The sequence below is a fragment of the Oncorhynchus mykiss genome, chromosome 5 (genome assembly GCF_057628025.1).
Source record: "Oncorhynchus mykiss isolate SJ-2025 chromosome 5, ASM5762802v1, whole genome shotgun sequence".
NCBI classification, from domain to species: Eukaryota; Metazoa; Chordata; class Actinopteri; order Salmoniformes; family Salmonidae; genus Oncorhynchus; species Oncorhynchus mykiss.
In genome coordinates, this window is record NC_143026.1 from 75,115,685 (window position 1) to 75,140,474 (window position 24,790).

The 24,790-nt window shown below is 44.5% G+C and overlaps 1 protein-coding gene across 6 annotated transcripts in view; it reads left to right on the forward strand.

The window, feature by feature from the left end:
- Nucleotides 1-24,790, forward strand: part of cc2d2a (coiled-coil and C2 domain containing 2A) — a 33,266-nt gene that overhangs the window by 5,442 nt on the left and 3,034 nt on the right. For 2 of the 6 annotated variants that reach the window (XM_021604263.3, XM_090235889.1), the window contains exons 4-36: nt 445-501; nt 875-955; nt 1,139-1,298; nt 1,462-1,562; nt 1,738-1,842; nt 2,023-2,124; nt 2,226-2,423; nt 11,635-11,794; nt 12,282-12,418; nt 12,538-12,669; nt 13,303-13,512; nt 13,720-13,967; nt 14,176-14,332; nt 14,425-14,684; nt 14,924-15,101; nt 15,272-15,425; nt 15,536-15,680; nt 15,825-15,963; nt 16,132-16,335; nt 16,423-16,515; nt 16,619-16,710; nt 17,897-18,064; nt 18,260-18,365; nt 18,491-18,600; nt 18,745-18,841; nt 18,997-19,095; nt 19,202-19,378; nt 19,881-20,084; nt 20,236-20,325; nt 20,422-20,535; nt 22,832-22,966; nt 23,068-23,190; nt 23,311-23,369. In XM_021604263.3, coding sequence (XP_021459938.2) covers nt 445-501; nt 875-955; nt 1,139-1,298; nt 1,462-1,562; nt 1,738-1,842; nt 2,023-2,124; nt 2,226-2,423; nt 11,635-11,794; nt 12,282-12,418; nt 12,538-12,669; nt 13,303-13,512; nt 13,720-13,967; nt 14,176-14,332; nt 14,425-14,684; nt 14,924-15,101; nt 15,272-15,425; nt 15,536-15,680; nt 15,825-15,963; nt 16,132-16,335; nt 16,423-16,515; nt 16,619-16,710; nt 17,897-18,064; nt 18,260-18,365; nt 18,491-18,600; nt 18,745-18,841; nt 18,997-19,095; nt 19,202-19,378; nt 19,881-20,084; nt 20,236-20,325; nt 20,422-20,535; nt 22,832-22,966; nt 23,068-23,190; nt 23,311-23,369 — 4,595 coding nt within the window. The remainder of the gene's footprint in view (nt 1-444; nt 502-874; nt 956-1,138; nt 1,299-1,461; nt 1,563-1,737; nt 1,843-2,022; nt 2,125-2,225; nt 2,424-11,634; nt 11,795-12,281; nt 12,419-12,537; nt 12,670-13,302; nt 13,513-13,719; nt 13,968-14,175; nt 14,333-14,424; nt 14,685-14,923; nt 15,102-15,271; nt 15,426-15,535; nt 15,681-15,824; nt 15,964-16,131; nt 16,336-16,422; nt 16,516-16,618; nt 16,711-17,896; nt 18,065-18,259; nt 18,366-18,490; nt 18,601-18,744; nt 18,842-18,996; nt 19,096-19,201; nt 19,379-19,880; nt 20,085-20,235; nt 20,326-20,421; nt 20,536-22,831; nt 22,967-23,067; nt 23,191-23,310; nt 23,370-24,790) is intronic. The other 4 variants (XM_090235892.1, XM_090235891.1, XM_090235890.1 and 1 more) reach the window with 3 other exon arrangements.

The window sequence follows — 24,790 nt, forward strand, 5'->3', positions numbered from 1 at the left end:
CTTCACACAAATCACAGGCATTTGGGCCTGTTCCTGAGAAAGCAGTATATTGTTCGCGTCGGCCTCATCAGACTCGTTAAAGGGAAAAAAGGAGTCCTTGGTGAGTAATCGCAGTCCTGATGTCCAGAATTTATTTTCGGTCATTATGTACAAAATATGTTTAAAAAATAATAAACAAACAAAAAACACAATCGGTTGGCAGCACGTAAAACGTCTGCCTTCTTCTCCGGCGCCATCTTACTGACTTTGATACAGCTGTGAGCCTCTAGAGACAAGATACAAGGTACTTTATTGCCAGACAGAGGAAGTACAGGCTTTGACAAGACTCAACAAGTCCTGAAAGCGAGTCTCACCTGCACACACTGAAGAAGTCAAATGTGAATACACATCCACACACACAAACTGGCAGGACTCTGTGTCTAAGTGCTCTGATCTGCCTGGTAGGCTCTGGTCCCAACAGACAAGAAGCAGAGTAAGGAGAGAGGACAGACGACTATGGAGGTTGGTATGTTTTCTCCCATAGCCTCCTTGTAGCTGTGCTGTGGCCTAGCTAGCCTGTAGTCACCTTGTGTGCTTTCTTCCTGACTGCAGTCTTCTGACCTGCCTTGTTCACCACCTCGCCTAGAGACGTGTCCAGACTGCTTCTCTCTCTTTCCTCTGTAGAGTTCACTGAGTTCTATAGGTTGTGTGCTGTAGTTCTCTCCTCTCTCCTAACATTCTACTTCTTCTTCTGTTTTCTTTCTCCCTCCTCGAAGGGGATATTTTATCACTCTGAAAAGCAGCAGCTGCCTTCATATGAAGTCACAGGCCTACCTGTAATATTGTAGGATGTCTATGACTTTGCACCAACTGTGTGTTTGTGTTGGATTATTAGGAGCTAACAGCTGGTGAGGAGGAGCCTGGAGATACACTGAGACGCAACCTGAAGGCTCAGAGACAGAAGAGGAAGAAAATGGTATTGAAGTTAGAATTCACTGGCTCCGTCCTAGCTATAATCACCACTTTTCTTGTTGATTAATAGTCTTAAACTTAAACCCCAGTGTTATTACAGAGTAGTAGTACTACTAGTAAAGTATTTTCTGTCTGTTTCATTAAATGGGTTATCTTATAAAATGTTGACACTTGCTCCCTCTCCTAGCTTGAGAAGGCGTCTACAGATGATACACCTGATGACTCAGTGGTGGAGCCCCATGATGAGACAGTGGTGGAGGTCACTGCTGTTCAACAGATCAGCCACGATGATGACAAACCAGAGAAGCCTGACATCGTGTCCAGTCCCACTCACTCCCAGAGAGGAGGTGAGACTGTCTATCCTGCATGTCCTCTAACCTGGTCCTCCCTAGCCTATTGCTGTCAAACAGAGAGGAGTTGGTTAACAGCCCAAACAGACTGGACCACCAGGGTAGTTTCTCCCTACTCTATCTCCCATAGGTGTTGTTTCATACCTGTCTCTCCCCTCAGACCTGCCACCCCGGCCTCAGGCCAAACCCGCGCCAAGCTCGAGCCACTCAGAGAGCTCCACCATGAGACAGCGAATGAGAGACAAGCTGAGGGCAGCCAGGGTAAACACAGCCTCGCTCTACTCAACATATATTATTGATTAACTACAGAGATTCCTAATTTTGTACAATTTCCTTATCAAAGGTTTCAGGACCAAACTTCCTGTTTATTCTCCAGAAATCTTATTGTTTGATTGAAATTGATTGAAAATGTATTGTCTCTTGTACACTTCATCAGTCCAAAGCAGAAAGTCTTCTACAGCAGGAGGCTTCCTTGGAGGCGCCAGCTAGTCGCTTGCAGAGTCTCAGAGACAGAGACACTCTCACCAGGTTTGACAGAGAGGTGAGGACCTGACTTCTACTCACTTTCTTCACTGTCTATGTGCATATAGTAGTCCAGTACCAGCATCACTGTACAGAGATAATCTTTTATTGGAGAATTCATTAACCATATTTTGAAGCATGTAATTCACTATGCTAACTAGCCTGAAAGTGAAGGTCATGATCCGCTGATGTTTTCCAGACAGAGCCAGACCTCAGGGCAGGGAGAGATGACCACACTTCTCCCCTCAACACCAAAGTCAAGTTCCGAGAGACAGTCAGGCGTGTCAGGATAGAGAGTATAGTGAGTGGCCAAACTGCTCTCCTTTGGTTCTTGTAATCTAATAGATTGTATGATTAAGGTTAAGGATTTTATCAATGTCCTCTGTTTTATTGCAAATGTAGTCGGAGACAGGTTTACCCACAGCGGAGGAGGCCTACAATTTTTTCACTTTCAACTTTGACCCGGAACCCCATGAAGAGGCGGGCAAAGGTCGTAAGAAGAGAAGGCCAAGGACAGAAGGGGAGAATGACGATGAGGAAGAGGAGGAGGAAGCGGTCACTGAAGTGGACAGGGAACAGAAAGGCGAGAACGAGGAGCGGGTAAAACTAGCATAGATAATGAACCATTTAACTCATTTAATTTTAATGTATCTCCTGAATTAATTGAAAGAAAATGTAATTGACTGAAAACAAGGGTAGACGTACTCCCAGAGTACAAGTAGCATATATTGTTGCCATGGATTGCTAATGATTGCAGTATCTGTGTGTAATTAGCTGTAAAATATATGGAACCCTGAGACCCTCCTAAACAAGTCAGCTAGGAACATGACAGGACAGTGTTTCTGGTCTTAGATCAGCATCGATGCTGAAGGCACCATATGTCAGATGAAAAGATTTCTCTCTTCTGTCTGTCATTTGATCTTGGCTAGTGAGAGAGGTCTGAGCCACATTGTTTTAAGACCGGTATTTCCAAACTGGGGTACGCTCAATGCCATCTGGAGTACGCTAATTAAAAATGTGATTCACAATTTAAAAAATATTATACTTTTTTCCTTCACATTTTCAAACAGTCCATTTGATATTTTCCAACGGGGCTATACATTTGGGTGAGTTTTCTTTCTCTCCTGAGTAGCCTCGTTTCACTGCCAAAAATAAAATTCAACCATCTCATGTTCAGCGAAATAACATCACAATGTTAAACACAGGTAGCCTAGTCAAATAATGAACATCCAATCACATTAAACGTCTCTTGTGGGAATTCCACTAACGGTCTGTATGTAGCCAAACATAGCTGCTGCTCATGTTGGTATTTGTACTGATGACGCAAAAGCCATGACAGGGAGACATAGTGGAGTGGTAACGCGTGTGCAAGCAGTTGCTCCCAATGCCACTTGGGTATACTGCAGAATCCACCGAGAGGCTCTTGCTGCCAAGGGAATGTCTGACAGCTTGAAATATTTTTTGAACACTACAGTGAATATGGCTAACTTTGTTAAAGCAAGGCCCCTGAACTCTTGGGTATTTTCTGCACTATGCAATGATATGGGCAGCAACCGTGTAATGCTTTTACAACATACAGAAGTGCGCTGGTTATCAAGGGGCAATGTATTGACACGTTTTCTTTTAATTGAGAGAGCTTAAAGTTTTCTTTACTGACCATAATTTTCACTTGTCTGACCGCTTGCATGATGACGAGTTTCTCACACGACTGGCATATCTGGGGGATGTTTTTTCTTGCCTGAATGATCTGAATCTAGGATTACAGGGACTCTCCGCAACTATATTCAATGTACGGGACAAAATTGAGGCTATGATTAAGAAGTTGGAGCTCTTCTCTGTCTGCATTAACAAAGTCAACACTCAGGTCTTTCCATCGTATTATTTTTTTTTTGTGTCTGCAAATGAACTCAAGCTTACAGACAACGTCAAATGTGATGTAGCGAAGCACCTGAGTGAGTTGGGTGCGCAATTACGCAGGTACTTTCCAGAAATGGATAACAATTAACTGGATTCGTTATCCCTTTCATTTATTTAAAAAAATATATATAATTTCACCTTTATTTAACCAGGTAGGTGAGAACAAGTTCTCATTTGCAACTGCGACCTGGCCAAGATAAAGCAAAGCAGTTCAACACATACAACAACAGAGTTACACATGAAATAAACAAACATTCAATAATACAGTAGAAAAATCTATATACAGCATGTGCAAATGAGGTAGGACAAGATAGGTAAGGCAATAAATAGGCCATGGTGGTGAAGTTATTACAATATAGAAATTAAACACTGGAATGGTAGGATGTGCAGAAGATGAATGTGCAAGTAGAGATACTGGTGCGCAAAGGAGCAAGATAAATAAATACAGTATGTGGATGAGGTAGATTGGATGGGCTATTTACAGATGAGCTATGTACAGGTGCAGTGATCTGTGAGCTGCTCTGACAGCTGGTGCTTAAAGCTATTGAGGGAGGTAAGAGTCTCCAGCTTCAGAGATTTTTGCAGTTCGTTCCAGTCATTGGCAGCAGAGAACTGGAAGGAGAGGCGGTCAAAGGAAGAATTGACTTTGGGGGTGACCAGTGAGATATACCTGCTGGAGCGCGTGCTACGGGTGGGTGCTGCTATGGTGACCAGTGAGCTGAGATAAGGCGGGGCTTTACCTAGCAGAGACTTGTAGATGACCTAAAGCCAGTGGGTTTGGCGACGAGTATGAAGCGAGGGCCAGCCAACGAGAGCACATGGGTCGCAGTGGTGGGTAGTATATGGGGCTTTGGTGACAAAACGGATGGCACTGTGATAGACTGCGTCCAATTTGTTGAGTAGAGTGTTGGAGGCAATTTTGTAAATGACATCGCCAAAGTCGAGGATCGGTAGGATGGTCAGTTTTACGAGGGTATGTTTGGCAGCATGAGTGAAGGATGCTTTGTTTGCGAAATAGGAAGCCGATTCTAGATTTAATTTTGGATTGTAGATGTTTAATGTTAGTCTGGATGTAGAGTTTACAGTCTAACCTGACACCTAGTTATTTGTAGTTGTCCACATATTCTAAGTCAGAAACATCCAGAGTAGTGATGCTGGACGGGCGGGCAGATGTGGGCAGTGATCGGTTGAAGAGCATGCATTTAGTTTTACTTGCATTTAAGAGCAGTTGGAGGCCACTGAAGGAGAGTTGTATGGGCATTGAAGCTCGTCTGGAGGTTTGTTAACACAGTGTCCAAAGAGGGGCCAGAAGTATACAGAATGGTGTCGTCTGCGTAGAGGTGGATCAGAAAACCACCAGCAGCAAAAGCGACATCATTGATGTATACAGAGAAGAGAGTCTGCCCGAGAATTGAACCCTGTGACACCCCCATATTCATGCCCTGACTCCAGTCCACTTACCGATATCTGAACAAGAGAGCCTCATCGAAATTGCAACAAGCGGTTCTGTGAAAATTGAATGTAATCAGAAGCCACTGCCAGATTTCTGGATTGGGTTGCGCTCAGAGTATCCTGCGCTGTTAAGACACTGATGTCCTTTGCAACCACGTACCTATGTGAGAGTGGATTCTCAGCCCTCACTAGCATGAAAACTAAATACAGGCACTAGGGTTGCACATTTTGGGGAATATTCAGAGGTGGGAATTAACGGGAATATATGGGAATTAACGGGAATAAATGGGTATTAACGGAAATCTATGCAAATGAATACCATTTAAATGTATATGTTTTTTGCATTGGATATATTTACCATATCATATGGAGACATGATAAGATAAAATGTTTGTTTCTAAGTAGACATAATTGCAAATTATTAAATCCTTCCAATAGAAATAAAACGAATTGAACTTTAATTAAATGGGTTGACTCTTCACATGGGATGATTTCACTGAACAACAAAATATAGGGAATATTCAATGATCCAATGCATCTCCCAAAAACATTTTCAACATACTTCTGTAAAATGATAGTCTAGAAACTAAAGCTTTGGTTGTCTTCCTCTCAGGCTTCCATGTCTTCTCCCTGGACCTCCTCAATGTCCACCTCTTGAACATCAGACTCTGAGGCCTCATCTTCACTGTCATTTTCCAACCCTGTTGAGGATAGTTTGTTGTCAGGCTCAAAAAGCCTCAAATTTGCCTGGATGGCCACCAATGTTTCAACCCTTGTATTGGTCAGCCTGTTGCGTGCTTTGGTGTGTGTGTTCCCAAACAAGGACCAGTTGCACTCTGAGGCAGCTGATGTTGGTGGGATTTGGAGGATGATGGAAGCAACAGGGGAAAGACCCTCAGATCCACAAAGTCCCTTCCATCAGGTGGCTGATGAGATATGTTGGCACGACTGCCATATTGCATCTCCATCCCAAAGCCCTTACTTGGAAGTGTACCTCGCCAGACTGCCGAGGTGGCGAGACACGATAGTTATGAAACCATAGGCCTTGTTGATCTCTGAACCAGACAGGATGCTCTTGCCAGCATACTTGGGGTCCAACATGTACGCTGCGGTATGTATGGGCTTCAGGCAGAAGTCTTCACGCTTTTTGATGTATTTCAGATCTGCTTGGAACCACAGTGAAGTGGGTAGGGCAGTAAGGATTTATTGTCTTACATCTGCAAGCAGTCTGAACATCGGACAAGATGGTATTGTCTCCCTCAATCTGTTCAATGGGTACTGCTATGGGTTTCTGGAGTTTCAGGCTGCTTACCACTCTCTCCCAAAATACATAATCCAGGAGGATCCTCTTGATGGCGCTGTCCATATCGGAAATCTGTGAAATGGCCATTTCTTGGTGACTCCTTCCCCTCCAGGAGACTGTCAAACATGATGACGGCACCACCCTAACAGGTGTTGCTGGGCAGCTTCAATGTGGTGCTCTTATTCTTCTCATTTTGCTTGGTGAGGTAGATTGCTGCTATAACTTGATGACCCTTCACATGCCTAACCATTTCCTTGGCTCTCTTGTAGAGTGTATCCATTGTTTTCAGTGCCATTATGTCCTTGAGGAGCAGATTCAATGCATGAGTAGCACAGCCAAAAGGTGGGACGTAAGGGTAGGACTCCTCCACTTTAGACCAAGCAGCCTTCATGTTCGCAGCATTGTCTGTCACCAGTGCAAATACCTTCTGTGGTCCAAGGTCATTGATGACTGCCTTCAGCTCATCTGCAATGTAGAGACCGGTGTGTCTGCTGTCCCTTGTGTCTGTGCTCTTGTAGAACACTGGTTGAGGGGTGGAGATGATTGCTTGGTTAATTATTGCTTGCCCACAAACATTCGACCACCCATCAGAGATCATTGCAATACAGTCTGCCTTCACTTGAACTCTGTTGAACTCTGCATCCAACAAATGAGTAGATAAAGCATGTCTGGTTGGAGGGGTGTATGCTGGGCGAAGAACATTCAGAAATCTATTCCAATACACATTGCCTGTGAGCATCAGAGGTTAACCAGTTGCATACACAGCTCGAGCAAGACATTCATCAGCATTTCTCTGACTACGTTCCTCTATTGAGTCAAAATAACTTCTGATTCCAGGAGGACCGTGAGCTGTTGCTATCGATAAGGTGTCTGATTCATCATTTTCACCTTGAATAGAAGTGAAAATGAGGGACTTTTGTCACAGGTTGCTTGTTGTGAGCACTGAGGGAACTTTATGCACTTGTCCAGATGATTCTGCATCTTTGATGCATTCTTCACATATGATTTGGCACAGTATTTGCAAATGTACACAGCTTTTCCTTCTACAAATAAAATTGGATTTGATTTACATTAGCTGCAGTGAAATTTCTCCACACAACAGATAGTGCCTGTGGCATTTTCCTGTAAAGATTAGAACAAATACAATTCCATGTACAGGTAAATAGTTAGGCAGTTAGATTAAACAACTCATTTTGTAAGATAAATGTTTTAAAATGAAACATGTATGGAAACAGGTCAATTGAAACTCCTCAGTTAGCAGGCTCAAGCAAGCTAAAACCCACATGGTAGCAAAAACTAACTAGCAGGAATTGTTAGAAATGATTTAAACACACTTTGCTGTAGGCTACTATTTACTAGTTAACAAAAAATCATGTATGTCGTATAAAATATATTCACCCCACCCAGTATTGTAATCAAAACTTACCAGAAGGCATGTAGTCCTTGGCCCAGACAGTGTAATAGTGTGGGCTCAATAGCATCTCATTAGTGTGCAAGATCTTGAGAATCAGCTTTACATGTGCAATTCCATTGAATTGGGGACAGTTTAACCAAAATATGCCACAAGACCTAGAATTGCCTTATGTGTATCCCACAAAAAAGGTTCACTGTTATAAGCTAACTTTTTTGATGAGTTTAAGCAAAATTCCCAGCTTAACTTGGGAAATTTCCAGAAAGTTTCCAACCATTTGCAACCCTAATAGGTACAGACTGTGTGGAAAAATATTTAAGACTGAGACTCTCCAATACAACCCAACATTGCAGAGTTATGTGCGTCCTTTCAAGCACACCCTTCTCATTAACCTGTGGTGAGTTATTCCACATTTTTGATGAACAAATAAGGTTTTATATGTAAGATGGCCAAATAAAGAGCAAAAGTATTGATTATTATTATATTATTATTTGTGCCCTGGTCCTACATTATTAGAGCTCTTTGTCACTTCCTACGAGCCGGGTTGTGACGACAACTCACACTCATTCTTATGTTTAATAAATGTATCATGTGGCTGGCTTGCAATGATGGCAAAAAACAAAATTTGATAGTGTGCTGACCCTGGTGCTAGAGGGGATACGCAGCTGGAGGTTGAATGTTTGAAGGGGTACAGGACTATTAAAAAGTTTGGGAACCACTGATTTAACACACAGCATAGGCACATCACCCCTCTCTGTGAATTACATCAGTTTGTGTCCTTGAACAACATACAGTATTTCCAAAAACATCATCATTAATCAATTAGTCATGAATCATGTTAATAGCTTTAACAGTTGATGTTATTCTTTAATAACACAGACCCCAAAGACCCTCAATATCAATCAATCAATCAAATTTATTTTATATAGCCCTTCGTACATCAGCTGATATCTCAAAGTGCTGTACAGAAACCCAGCCTAAAACCCCAAACAGCAAGCAATGCAGGTGAAGAAGCACGGTGGCTAGGAAAAACTCCCTAGAAAGGCCAAAACCTAGGAAGAAACCTAGAGAGGAACCAGGCTATGTGGGGTGGCCAGTCCTCTTCTGGCTGTGCCGGGTGGAGATTATAACAAAACATGGTCAAGATGTTCAAATGTTCATAAATGACCAGCATGGTCGAATAATAATAAGGCAGAATAGTTGAAACTGGAGCAGCAGCACAGTCAGGTGGACTGGGGACAGCAAGGAGTCATCATGTCAGGTATTCCTGGGGCATGGTCCTAGGGCTCAGGTCCTCCGAGAGAGAGAAAGAAAGAGAGAATTAGAGAGAGCATATGTGGGATGGCCAGTCCTCTTCTGGCTGTGCCGGGTGGAGATTATAACAGAACATGGCCAAGATGTTCAAATGTTCATAAATGATCAGCATGGTCGAATAATAATAAGGCAGAACAGTTTAAACTGGAGCAGCAGCACAGCCAGGTGGACTGGGGACAGCAAGGAGTCATCATGTCAGGTAGTCCTGGGGCATGGTCCTAGGGCTCAGGTCCTCCGAGAGAGAGAAAGAGAGAAGGAGAGAATTAGAGAACGCACACTTAGATTCACACAGGACACCGAATAGGACAGGAGAAGTACTCCAGATATAACAAACTGACCCTAGCCCCCCGACACAAACTACTGCAGCATAAATACTGGAGGCTGAGACAGGAGGGGTCAGGAGACACTGTGGCCCACTCCGAGGACACCCCCGGACAGGGCCAAACAGGAAGGATATAACCCCACCCACTTTGCCAAAGCACAGCCCCCACACCACTAGAGGGATATCTTCAACCACCAACTTACCATCCTGAGACAAGGCTGAGTATAGCCCACAAAGACCTCCGCCACGGCACAACTTAAGGGAGGTGGGGGGGGGGGGGCGCCAACCCAGACAGGATGACCACATCAGTGACGCACCTCCTCCAGGGACGGCATGAGAGAGCCCCAGTAAAGCCAGTGACTCAGCCCCTGTAATAGGGTTAGAGGCAGAGAATCCCAGTGGAAAGAGGGGAACCGGCCAGGCAGAGACAGCAAGGGTGGTTCGTTGCTCCAGAGCCTTTCCGTTCACCCTCCCACTCCTGGGCCAGGCTACACTCAATCATATGACCCACTGAAGAGATGAGTCTTCAGTAGAGACTTAAAGGTTGAGACCGAGTTTGCGTCTCTGACATGGGTAGGCAGACCGTTCCATAAAAATGGAGCTCTATAGGAGAAAGCCCTGCCTCCAGCTGTTTGCTTAAAAATTCTAGGGACAATTAGGAGGCCTGCGTCTTGTGACCGTAGCGTACGTGTAGGTATGTACGGCAGGACCAAATCAGAGAGATAGATAGGAGCAAGCCCATGTAATGCTTTGTAGGTTAGCAGTAAAACCTTGAAATCAGCCCTTGCTTTGACAGGAAGCCAGTGTAGAGAGGCTAGCACTGGAGTAATATGATCAAATTTTTTGGTTCTAGTCAGGATTCTAGCAGCCGTATTTAGCACTAACTGAAGTTTATTTGGCAGTATGTTTTGCCGGTGAGGACGGCGGTATGTTTTGCCGGTGAGGACGGCGGTATGTTTTGCCGGTGAGGACGGCGGTATGTTTTGCCGGTGAGGACGGCGGTATGTTTTGCCGGTGAGGACGGCGGTATGTTTTGCCGGTGAGGACGGCGGTATGTTTTGCCGGTGAGGACGGCGGTATGTTTTGCCGGTGAGGACGGCGGTATGTTTTGCCGGTGAGGACGGCGGTATGTTTTGCCGGTGAGGACGGCGGTATGTTTTGCCGGTGAGGACGGCGGTATGTTTTGCCGGTGAGGAAGGCGGTATGTTTTGCCGGTGAGGACGTCAGTATGGAGGTATGTTTTGTTGGTTAGGACGTCAATATGGAGGTATGTTTTGCTGGTGAGGACGTCAATATGGAGGTATGTTTTGTTGGTGAGGACGTCCGTATGGAGGTATGTTTTGCTGATGAGGACTTCAGTATGGAGGTATGTTTTGTTGGTGAGGACGTCAGTATGGAGGTATGTTTGTTGGTGAGGACGTCAGTATGGAGGTATGTTTGTTGGTGAGGACGTCAGTATGGAGGTATGTTTTGCTGGTGTGGACGGCTGTTTGTTTTGCTGGTGAGGACGGCGGTATGTTTTGCTGGTGAGGACGGCGGTATGTTTTGCTGGTGAGGACGGCGGTATGTTTTGCTGGTGAGGACGGCGGTATGTTTTGCTGGTGAGGACGGCGGTATGTTTTGCTGGTGAGGACGGCGGTATGTTTTGCTGGTGAGGACGGCGGTATGTTTTGTTGGTGAGGACGGCGGTATGTTTTGCTGGTGAGGACGGCAGTATGGAGGTATGTTTTGTTGGTGAGGACGTCAGTATGGAGGTATGTTTTATTGGTGAGGACGTCAGTATGGAGGTATGTTTTGTTGGTGAGGACGGCCGTATGGAGGTATGTTTGTTGGTGAGGACGTCAGTATGGAGGTATGTTTGTTGGTGAGGACGTCAGTATGGAGGTATGTTTTGTTGGTGAGGACGTCCGTATGGAGGTATGTTTGTTGGTGAGGACGTCAGTATGGAGGTATGTTTTGTTGGTGAGGACGTCCGTATGGAGGTATGTTTTGTTGGTGAGGACGTCAGTATGGAGGTATGTTTTGTTGGTGAGGACGTCAGTATGGCTGTAGTGTTGATGCATCTTGTCCTCTGTGACCCCTCCCACCCCAGGATGAGGATGCTCCTCTAGTGAAAGATGAAGAGGAGGATCTGTTCATTATCGACCAATCAGCACATGACTTCCTGGTGGTGAAGAGAGCAGAGTACATGGGCTACCAGAGGCGTCTTCAGAGCGAGAATGACTTCCTCTTTACCCCAAGCTTTTTGACAGGTACCCACCCAAATAAAAGCACACCTGTTATTTTGTGCAGTCAGAACTATAACACCACTAGACCTGTAGTCTCAGAGCAGGTATCCACCCTACCCCAACAACACCTGTAATGCAGCCAGACCGGTAGTCTGAAGACAGGCAACCACATCAATCTGAGGCCAGACAAAATCTTTCCTACAGCTAGGACAGCAGGTTAAGGACCCCGTTGTGGAGGACAGTCAGCCAGGCTCGCTATTTAAGGGCAGAGCCCCCTGAAGTCTGAACAGGAACTCTGGAGTGTCCTCGGTATGAGATAGTTGCACCAACAGCCATTCCCAGGAGAACATACCCACACTGAAGAACCGGCACCAAACCCTAACTAATACAGCCCATCTCAACTCACATTCCTCATTATGTGCGCACTGCATATATCATTGTGTTATAAGATGGTCTCTGTGAATGTCTATGTACTCTATATATGTTGATGCTCTGTCTATTTATGCTTCAGTGCCAGCCTCCAGTAAAGTACCAGAGAACATGCAGCCACGTTATCTGGAGGAGGAGGGGCTATACGTGGGGGAGAGGCCTCCCATATCCCTGACCAATCAGAACATCTTAGAGAACCGTGTCTTGAAACAACAGCAGGTAAAGGTGTCACTGTACCACTAGAACATGATGTGAGCTTTAGTGTTCTGATAACAAACGTACCTCCAAGTGGGCGGTGTCAGCATCAATTCTGATTTAGAGACTGTTCATCTGCTCAGGGGAGGAAGTGGTTTGGGGATGACGGCAGGATCATAGCTCTGCCTGACCCCATTAAAGAGTCGTCCACCAGACCCCCTCTGTTCCACATGGAGGAAGACTTGGACCCGGCTCTGCAGACTATCTATAGGAAGGTAAATTAAAATGGACAATATAATTAATTATATTTGTATAACAAAGACACACCTCCACTGTGCTCACCTCATGTAATCCTTATCTATAGTACTCAAACTAGTCCTTTACCACCTGACATGTTTCTGCACTGGAAAATAATCACTTGTCTGCCATATCCTTATCTTACTGTCCATTAATAAACATCAAAGCTCATTGCTCTCCACACAAACAACCTTGCAGAATATTCAATCCCAGTGTCACTGAACTGGGAAACTGCTGCTTTCCCAATAAATTATTGGGAGCTCGTATATAGAGTATGCAACGCTCTCTTTATTTATTTTTATATCCTGCTGCTTGGCAACATGAATTGGCAATAATATTGTTCTTGATGAGTGTGACGTTTGGAAGTAGCTCCAGCTGTCAGAGGAGTTCACCAGGACATCAACGACTGTATTATAGCAGGAGGTTAAGAGTTACAATACAACACCATTTAGGATCGTCATGTAGTTATTACTACAATTCCTTATTATTACATGATGTCGTTCTCTCTCTGTCTGTTTCTCTCCACACACATATGCGGATATGATTACATCTGTAGTATGATACACTCGAGAGTTCCAGTGTTTGATTACCTCTGTTCCTTTGTGGTACAGGCGCTGAAGTCAAAGCATGCCAGTCAGTACATCGCAGGAGGAGGGGGCACGAACGGGGATTACCAGCTGGATGTGGACGTCTCAGGGCTCATCTTCTCCCATCACCCCCTCTTCAGCCGGGAGCACGTCCTAGGAGCACGCCTGGCCCAGCTCTATGACCAGCACCTCAGCAGGCAGCACAAGAACATCACGGAACACCTCACTACCAAGGTAAAGCACAGAAAATATAATGACTTATATTCTAATTCTATTTGGCACAAAGGCTATTCAGCAGTGGCACTAACTCTGACTTACCCTCAACCGACTCCTCTCCTTCTCTAGATCTAGAGATTTCTAGTGTGATTTGTTTATTCAGTAAGTGTCTTCGAGTAAAAGTCAAAGAATTGGTGGTCTAATACTGGTTTATGTCTACTGTAGCTGAATGGGTTGAGGAACGCTGTTCGGAACATGCTGGAGATCCACGGTAGGCAGGGCCTAACTCCTGTCATGCAGCAGAGGATATCTGAGTATAAGCAGGAGGTGAAGAACACTCGCAGGCTGCGGGACACTGAGCAGGAGAAGGACAGAACCCTGCTGAAGAGCATCATCAAGGTCTGGAAGGAGATCAAAGCCCTGAGGGACTTCCAGAGGTTCACCAACACACCATACAAGCTTTACCTCAGGAGGTAATGTAACACCCCATCATTTAGGACTCTGTGTTACTCTATTAAGATGGAAAAACATTGTCCAAAGTTCAGGGGGTACTGTCACAATGTAGATGGCCCCGGCACTATGTGTAGTAGTGTGCTGCTGGTGACCTTGTTTATATGTTGATTGTTGTGGATAATCATGTGCTTGGTGTTGATAACTGATGTGTGTCCCCCTCTGCTCCAGAGAGGAGGGGGTGCGGGCTTCAGATGAGCGGGACCATGAGGCTGAGATCCAGGCTGAAGTGGATGAGCTGCAGGGGGAGATGGAGGAAGACTACCAGAAAAAGGTCACTGAGTACAAGAGACAGCAGGAGGAGTGGAAGGCCTGGAGGAGGAAACGGGTATGTTTCACCCCTAAGATTAAGCATGGGGGCCTTGAGAATCCTGGTTTATTAATATATATTTTTTATCGCATACATTTTCTCATGCTCAGAAAGCCAAAGAGAAGAAGAAAAAAAAGAAAGCCCAGTCTCAGGATGATGATGATGATGAAGACAATGATGATGACCAGTCAGAGGGTGACACGGAGCTGGGACCCTCAAAGCCAGACCCTCCTGAGGAACCAGACATGGAGGGTGTTGAGGAGCAGGTCAGAGAGAAGGCCTCCAGAATCAGGAGGAAACCAGGGGAACCCATCCTGATGCCTGAACTCACTGCATCTGGACCCATCACTCCTAATGAACAGTGTCCCAGGTATGAACAGGAACACAGTTAAAATGATATACACTTTCTGTCAGACATTTTCAGACCTCTAAGGGACATGATTTCTTCTTGACGTTTGTCTAATTTTGAGGTCTGAAAACCACTGAAAAAATTTTGATGGTGAAATGTGCCTTTAAGAACTAGAGGGGTCCAACTAGAGGTGTTCCAAAAGTCCACAGAACAGGATATCCATATTTCACTTGCATGACTGTGTCTGTTCTTCCCCACAGGGGCGAGTTTGCTAGAAGAGAAGATGTTGCAAAGCGCTCTCTCTTCACTAAGGTTTTATATAACAACAAAGAAGTCTCCAGAACAGACAATCGCTCCCTAAATTCTGATTTCAGAGTCCATTTTGGTCAGATATTCAACCTGAAGATAGTCAACTGGCCAGAAAGTATCAAGTTGCAGGTGAAGTTATGTTGGATTTCAGCTAATGATTTTTTTAACTAAATGATTGAACTAAATCAATGATTTTTTAGATGATATTATTGTAATTTATCTCCATGTTATCTCTAATGAATTTCTTTCTTTGACACATTTAAACCTCCTGTTATTCTTGTTATTCTGTGGGTGTGTAGGTGTTTGAAGTGTTGGGCTCATCCACCTCCCTGTTGGCAGAGGTGTTTGTGCCAGTCCCAGAATCATCAGTCCTGACGGGTAGTGCCCCCTCTGAGGAGCTGGAGTTCAGCAGCAACCTGAGGGTCATGTTTGACCACGAAGCCGTCGGCAGTGGTACACACCCATAGACGCACTGTGCATATTTATACTTGGACATCTCTCTTACACCCTTCTCTCTCTCTCTCTCTCTCTCTTTGGTCTCTGCTGTCAATTTGCCCTGTCAGACGTGCCCTTCTCCTTTGAGGCAGACGGTAGTAACCGTCAGACCCTGTTGACCTCTGGGAAGCTGTCCTGCTGTGTGTCCTGGGCTATAGGGGAGGATGATGTACCCCTGGCCCCGCCCACCACTCAATCCAAGGCCATGCACAGGTACAGTAAACCAATCCCATCCAAGTTACGTACAGTAGAAACACTATACCTAGTAAGGTGAAATACTGCAGACCTATTTTATGTTACTGGCTACATTCATAAATAAGTACATGTATTTCTCCCCCTCTCTCTTTGTCTGTGCAGTGGACTGAAACAGTTGGATGCCATTGCCTGCATTGGGGCATCTAGCCTTAATGATATGAAGAAGCTTGGGGAGTGGGCCACTGAATCTAGACTGGATCCCAATGACCCAAACAACGCAACCATCATGCAACTCCTAAAGGTGGGTGACTAGACACTACACATTACTAAGAGATCACAGGTCCATATTACCCAGCTGCCCCAGAGAGCAGGAGACTGTATTTAACTGTCTATACAGTCCCATATATTTGACTGTTTGCATGACCTCTCTCTCTCTATATCATAATAATTTGCTCTCTCTCTCAATAAGGTGGCCAGTAGTGGGGAGGTGACAGCTCCAGATTACTTCAGACTGGAGCAGCTGCAGGAGGAGTTCAACTTCCTGTCTGAGGAGGAAATTGAGCGGTCTCGCAGGTTCCGTCTGCTCCGGCTCAGAAACCAGGAGGTGGCTGAGTTCCGTAACTATAAGTGTGTCCCTGCCCTGGAACGGGAGGTCACTGATAAGGTGTTCCAGGTAAGGCACTGTATACTTTATAAGATTACTAATAAGGTTTAATAAGCCCGAAAACATGTTCAACTTTATGATTTTTGTCCTTTTCAGGAATATGAGAGGAGATTGAGAGAAGGAGAAATCGTTGACACTAAGGATCACCTAGATGCACACAGAGCCCTGGTGGCCAAATACCTGCAGAAGGTGAGTAGATGTGTCGGGCAGTTAGCTTTGAATCTGGAGTCTAGTCTGTGTGGATCTGCTCATATTAATCGTATTGATTTATTTGACTCTCTCTGTCTATCAGATTAGAGAATCAGTCATCAACCGCTTCCTCATCGCCAAGCATCATTTCCTCCTGTCTGACCTGGTCCAAGAAGAGGAAGTTCCTAGTATTGGGTGAATACATTTGTGCATTTTCATACTTGTGAAATCATATCAAGGCAGAATTGTTGTGCTAATATTCTTATATACTCGATAGAATATAGTCATTGTGCTTGTTTGTCTCATCATTGGATTTAGGTAGGTAGCACCACATGCTTTTGCTTTGTGTGTGTGACGAACTGGCATTTGCTCCAGTACTTGACTTTTGTCTTTTGTATTGGATTGTTCAAATTGTTTTGCTCAAATGTTTGTGTTTAGGTTAACGGGGATTGCAAGATGGGTTATAATCTGTTGTAAATCTGTCATAAAAGCTGACAGGGTCTAAGTAGATCACAGAATAGATCACAGGCCAGTGGAATGAGTTTCTCTTTGGCCGGTGGGTCTCTGGAATATTTGATCTCAAACACTTAAATTTCCCTGGCTGAAGAGATGTTTTCTTTCGGAGAATCTGAAAGCACATTCTTCTCTTTTTACACCACATCTGGATGTGACACTTAGCAAATAGTATCAACACATACATTTTATTATCATCATTATTGTTATTTTCTATGTCATATTACTTTTCATTATTTGAACATCTTTTTTTCTGTGTCCCATTTCTCTGTTATGCTTTGCATTTACATATTTAGTGGTGCAGGCCCTGGGTATGTTCATAGGCCTTTTCTCCTCTTTTCCCCAACCTGTCTGTGGCTGATAGTTTGTTTACTTTTAGTTTATTTATCATTATACCGTACACTGTTAGAAAAAAAGGGTTTCAAAAGGGTTATTTGGCTGTCTCCACAGGAGAACACCTTTTTGGTTCATAGGAGAACCCTTTTTAATTCTTAGGAGAACCCTTTTTAGTTCATAGGAGAACCTTTTTGGCTCCAAGGAGAACCATTTTTGGCTCCAAGGAGAAACCTTTTTGGTTCCCTGTAGAACCCTCTGTAGAAAGAGGCCTACATGGAACCCAAAAAGATTCTAGAAAGAATCAAGAAGGGTTCTACTATGAGGACAGCTGACAAACCCTTTTAGGTTCTAGATAGCACCTTTTTTTCTGAGTATAGCATTGGTGTTCTATTTGTATTTGTGTCAATCATCCCCTCACAGTAAGTAAACAGTTGGAAGATAGAGTATGTGGTAGTATGGTCTGTGTTCACCCTGTAAAGTGAAGGAGAATATACTCTTTCTCTGGAATGAAAGCTGTTGTTTTGACTGTCAGGATACTTGGCCTGAATCTATTCAAGCTGGCTGAACCTAAGCGGCCCCTGAAGCCTCAGAGGAAAGAGAGGAAGAAAGTGACAGCTCAGAATCTGTCTGACGGGGACATTAGATTACTTCTCAACATTATCCGGGCCTACGACATCCCCATCCGCAAGCCCCAAGCCAGGTACGACCTCAGAACTTCTAGTCACATACTGGGTATATTACATCTACAGACATCCGTAAACCTTCCACAACATCTCCAGACATAAAAGAATAAGAAAGCTTTTATTTACTGCAGCAACAAGGTCATACTGGAGAGTATTATGTCTACAACATTCCTGGACTATTTTAAACTCCTAATGTTTATCTCTTCTACCAGCAAACCTGCAGTGGCGTCTAAGTCGGTCCGCTCTTTCACTGAGACGTTTACAGCAGGCCAGTCATCCCAGAGTGCCATCCAGGGCAGCGACTGGCTCCTCAACCAGGTAACACGTCTGCTCTTCACCTGGATCAGTGGCTGTAACTGCAGAATATTCCCTTAATGTATGTGTATATTTGTCTGTATTAGTTTGTCTTACCTGTGTATGTGTTGTGAATCTGTGTTTTCCAGGTGCAGGTCAGGCCCTTTGTGGAGGTATCGTTCCAGCGCACGGTTCTTCAGACCACAACAGCAGACGGACCAAACCCCTGCTGGAACGAGGACCTGCAACTGCCTTTCAGGTGAGTGTGTGACTGGTCCATGACTGGTCTAAATTGGGACATCTCTTTGACCACACATGGTCAATTTCATGATCACATGTATGGTATTATCTATGAATGTTTGTTTAAAGATTTATCAAGCATGTTTTTTTGTTCTTGCCACAGTGCCCCAAATGGAGACTACAGCACTGCTAGCCTGCAGTCAGTGAAAGACGAGGTCTTCATCAACATATTTGATGAAGTCCATTATGAATTGGGAGGGGTGAGTAGGACATCAAAAGAATGTGAATCAACGGGACTTCCCATTCCCTTTGGCTCAGGAAAACATATTACACATTACAGCACAGTAAACTACATTATCCATACACTTTCTGTGTCATTATGTTTTGTCAGTTTAAATCTTTCTTCTATTTTCAGGATGGAGAGGATAGGGGGAGAGAAGTCCACACACGGCTAGAGAAACACTGGCTGGGCTCTGTGAAGATTCCCTTCAGTACTATCTACTTCCAGTCCAGGGTAAGACTAACTGTCTATGACACCAGACCCCTGATTGACAGACAGTGACTCACATTGACATAAGTAACTTACTGCTGTGGTTCTGTTGTCTGACCTGATCTGGCAGATTGACGGCACGTTTAAGGTGGACACCCCACCGGTGTTGTTGGGATACAGTAAGGAGCGCAGCCTAGCCAGTGATGGTGGCTACGACGCTGTACGCAGTCTTAGTGAAGGAGCCTTCATCACACTCTTCATCACCATAGAACCACAGCTGGTACCTGGAGAGACTGTCAGGGAGAAGGTTAGTCAGCCTGGCAGGCTGTCTCTGTATGTCCTAGCTGTCTCCAGGCTCTCTGTGTTTGATCTGTCATAGCCTTTTTCATTTTTTTTTATTTACTAAATGCATGAGTTATTAACATTCCTTCATTATTTCTTTATTCTCTGAAGAGTGAGGTTTATGTCGATTTTCTTTTCTTTTTTCTGTCCTTTGCTGCATTTGTTAGATGAAGGAAGTAAAGGTACCTGTTTACTGAGATATGCTATCTGCAGTAAACTGAATGATGGCATTAACATTGTGTTTTGATTAGATAGATGTTGACTACATCACACTGTGACTAATGTACCCAAGCAGTCTAACAGTTCCTTTTTCAGCGGTCCCACATCAACATCCCTCCTCCCTCACAGTTATTAGTAGACTAGACACAAATATATGCAGACCATCTGACTCTCGCTGATCTAAGTGTACTGCTGTAGCTTTATGGTAACCCCCCCCACCCACTCTACTCCTCTGACCCTTGTCCCAGTTTGACAGCCAGGAGGGCGAGCGTCTACTGCTGGCCTCAGAGGTCTTTGAGAGGGACGCAGCAGTGAGTTACCCCAACCGTCCCTGCCTCACCACCGTCATCGACATCAACGGGAAGACTGTGTTCATCAGCCGTTACCTCCGCCCCCTCAACCCCCCGCAGGAGCTGCTCGACGCCTTCCCCAACAGCCCCCAGGAGGCCACGGTCAGTCAGTCAGGTCAGGTCTCCGCTGAGACAACACAAACAGTCACTACTGATAATGGAGCCTCAGTCTGATTGCTGAGTTATAGCACTCTCAAGCTTTGACTGTTGCTTGATTTCATACCCGTGTCTCCCTCTCCTTCCCTTTCTCAAGGAGCTGATAGCTCGGTATGTTTCTCTCATCCCCTCTATGCCTGATAGCGTCTCATTTGCTGGTGTCTGTGACCTGTGGAGCACCTGTGACGTGAGACACATATTCAGAGACTCTGATTGTAGATTCCAATAGTCTTAGTAGAGGGCGGGCTCTTAGTAACTCTGGGTTTCCTTTTCCTGTTGGAAGCAATTCCTGACCCTGCTGGCGGGCGATGAGGAGGAACATGCTGTACTGCTCTGTAATTACTTCCTGTCTATGGGCAAGAAGGCTTGGCTCATCATCGGCAGCGCCATTCCTGAGGTGAGCAACACAAAGCTGGACAACTAGACTTCAATCAAGTACAGGCTTAACTGAATGAACAGAGACTAAATCTAATAAGGAATTTTATTGAATAGTTAGGGGTAGGCCTGGTCTCTGAGGAATAGAGCCAGATGCTGGCATTCAACATTGGTTGAAAGGAAAGTGATTATTGCACTAGTAAGCCAAAAGCTTAAATCAGCAACCGTGGTGGAATTGCATTAGTGCCATGCTCATAGGCTGAGGTTAATAGGTCAATGACAATCTGCACTGTTGCTAAAAGGAAAGGAGGAAAACTGATGAGGTAACATTATGACACTACCCTATAAATACCTGCCATGGTGATGAGGTAACATTATGACACTACCCTATAAATACCTGCCATGCTGATGAGGTAACAATGACAATACCCTATAAATACCTGCCATGCTGATGAGGTAACATTATGACACTACCCTATAAATACCTGCCATGCTGATGAGGTAACAATGACAATACCCTATAAATACCTGCCATGCTGATGAGGTAACATTATGACACTACCCTATAAATACCTGCCATGCTGATGAGGTAACAATGACAATACCCTATAAATACCTGTCATGCTGATGAGGTAACAATGACAATACCCTATAAATACCTGCCATGCTGATGAGGTAACAATGACAATACCCTATAAATACCTGCCATGCTGATGAGGTAACATTATGACACTACCCTATAAATACCTGCCATGCTGATGAGGTAACAATGACAATACCCTATAAATACCTGCCATGCTGATGAGGTAACATTATGACACTACCCAATAAATACCTGCCATGCTGATGAGGTAACATTATGACACTACCCTATAAATACCTGCCATGCTGATGAGGTAACAATGACAATACCCTATAAATACCTGCTATACTGATGAGTGAGATAGGAAGCAATGTGAATTAGGAGTTTACTAGATGAAAAGTGACGATCCATTTAGACCAGCCTTACTGATTGAATTTTCTTAACTACATTAGTCCAAAACAAATTTAAAGAACTGCATACTAGTTAAGACTGATGACCAACCTTGACTTGTTTTGCAGTTAGGGGAGAGGGGGTAAGTTGAGCCAAAGGGGTAAGTTGACCCACCTGTTTCTAGGAAACCATACAAAATTCGGCCAAATATTTAGGAAGAGGTCATCATTTCATATAGTCTGTGAAGGAAGAAACATGGAAAAAGTGGTCCAAAAAACAGATTTTCACCAACACAAATTAATTTGTGTTAAGAGGTTTCATGATGCTTGTATCTAAACCCAAGTAACAATTTAAAGAGTGTTCTATATATCAGTTGGGGTCTCTATAAGCTTCAAAATTAGGTCCTAAACCTAGCATGAAAGTGCATCACTGTACCTGTGTAAGCTAATATAGTCAAAATGTTTGCCTTGGGGTAAGTTGAGCCAATGGCCATGGGGTAAGTTGAGCCAATGGCCATGGGGTAAGTTGAGCCAATGGCCATGGGGTAAGTTGAGCCAATGGCCATGGGGTAAGTTGAGCCAATGGCCATGGGGTAAGTTGAGCCAATGGCCATGGGGTAAGTTGAGCCAATGGCCATGGGGTAAGTTGAGCCAATGGCCATGGGGTAAGTTGAGCCAATGGCCATGGGGTAAGTTGAGCCAATGGCCATGGGGTAAGTTGAGCCAATGGCCATGGGGTAAGTTGAGCCAATGGCCATGGGGTAAGTTGAGCCAATGGCCATGGGGTAAGTTGAGCCAATGGCCATGGGGTAAGTTGAGCCAATGGCCATGGGGTAAGTTGAGCCAATTGAACTGTTTTCATCCCAGGTATAATGCAAGGCATTATTCCTGGGATATGAGGTAACAACAGGATCTGGCCTATGTTAAAACTGTTTGTTAGGTGTTAAGTATGTTTTTAAAATATGCTTAAAACGATTAAAAGACAAAAATGTCATCATGATTGTGTTGAATTGTGTTTGGAAAATAAAGATAGACATGGTTTTAAAAAGGTAGTGGTAATATTCCATTCAGCACAGACATTTGTAGGCGGCTCAACCTACCCCAAACCCAGGGAAAATTGTGCCAAGAGTCTGCTTTTTTGGGACAAGCTATGTTTTAAAAACTGTAATGTTTACATGAATTCTGATTTACAGGGATACACAACATCCTGAAATATATGTAGATATCTTTGTAAGAAAGTGATGCTGAATGTAAAAAATGGTCAACTTACCTCCCTCTACCATACTATAACAGCTCTGCTCTGTGGTATCTGTTTCGTGAAAACTCTTGTCACCTCTCCATCCTAGGGACCCACAGCGTATGTGCTGACCTATGAGCAGAGTCGCTACCTTATCTGGAACCCCAGCAGTGGTCAGTACTACGGCCAGTATGACTCCTTCTGCCCTCTACAGACTGTGGGATGCCTGGTCAGTGCTGACAATGTGAGTCGGTATTATAATCCAATTTACATGATATGACTGAAGTAAGATGTTTTGTCTGACAGGTTTCTCTATATACCATATTCACTCCTTCTGTCCTCTAGGTATGGTTCAACGTTCAGGTGTACACCTCTCCACTGAGGATGAGTTTTGATGTCACCAAAGCCAAACTCTGGAAACCGTTCTTCTCCAGGGCTTTTCCAAACCCTGGGCTGTCCAGTGTTCAGGTGAGGCCAAGTGTGACCAGTGGCCACCACACATGATTTATCTCTTAAGACCTAGCCTCAGTATCTCTCTAGACTTGACCTGTACAGTGCTTACCCTTCTGTCTTCTCTTCTCTGTTTAGCCTGAGGAGCTGGTGTATCAACGCACAGACAAGGCAGTGGCTGCAGAGCTGCAGGACAGGCAAGTCATCTAACCTAGAAAGAATTCAACACATCATCATACTGCATCACAGTACAGTGCCTTTGGAAAGTATTCAAGCATTGATTATGCAAGGGGTGTGGAGTTTGTCAGAATTTGTGGTTTTTTGTTTGTCCACCCGCCTCTTGAGGATTGACCACAAATTCTCAATGGGATTAAGGTCTGGGGAGTTTCCTGGCCATGGACCCATAATATCTATGTTTTCTTCCCTGAGCCACCTTGTCTTCTCCAGACAAGCTTTTTTCCGGATGCCCCAAACAATCGGAAAGGGGATTCATCAGAGAAAATTACTTTACCCCAGTCCTCAGCAGTCCAATCCCTGTACCTTTTGCAGAATATCAGTCTGTCCCTGATATTTTTCCTGGAGAGAAGTGGCTTCTTTGTGACCCTTCTTGTCACCAGGTCATCCTCCAAAAGTCTTCGCCTCACTGTGCATGCAGATGCACTCACACCTGCCTGCTGCCATTCCTGAGCAAGCTCTGTACTGGTGGTACCCTGATCCCGCAGCTGAATCAACTTTAGGAAATGGTCCTGGCGCTTGCTGGACTTTCTTGGGCACCCTGAGGCCTTCACAACAATTGAACCGCTCTCCTTGAAGTCCTTGATGATCCGATAAATGGTTGATTTAGGTGCAATCTTACGGGCAGCAATATCCTTGCCTATGAAGCCCTTTTTGTGCAAAGCAATGATGACGGCACTTGTTTCCTTGCAGGTAACCATGATTGACAGAGGAAGAGCAATGATTCCAAGCACCACCCTCCTTTTGAAGCTTCCAGTCTGTTATTCGAACTCAATCTGCATGACAGAGTGATCTCTAGCCTTGTCCTCGTCAACGCTCACACCTGTGTTAACGAGAGAATCCCTGACATGATGTCAGCTGGTCTTTTTGTGGCAGGGCTGAAATGCAGTGGAAATGTTTTTGGGGGATTCAGTTCATTTGCATGGCAGAGGGACTTTGCAATTAATTGGAATTCATCTGATCACTCTTCATAACATTCTGGAGTATATGCAAATTGCCATCATACAAACTGAGGCAGCAGACTGTGAAAATGAATATTTGTAATTCTCAAAACTTTTGGCCACGACTGTATATAAGGTCCCACAGTTGAAAGTCCATGTCAAAGCAAAAAACAAGAGATGAGGTCAAAGGAATTGTCCATAGAGCTCCAAAACAGGATTGCGTCGAGGCACAGATCTGGGGAAGGGTATCAAAAAATGTCTGCAGCATTGAAGGTCCGTAAAAACACAGCGGCCTCCATAGTTCTTAAATGGAAGAAGTTTGGGACCACCAACACTCTTCCTAGAGCTGGCCGCACTGGCCAAACTGAGCAATTGGGGGAGAAGGGCCTTGGTCAGGGAGCTCTAGAGTTCCTTTGTGGAGATGGGAGAACTTTCCAGAAGGA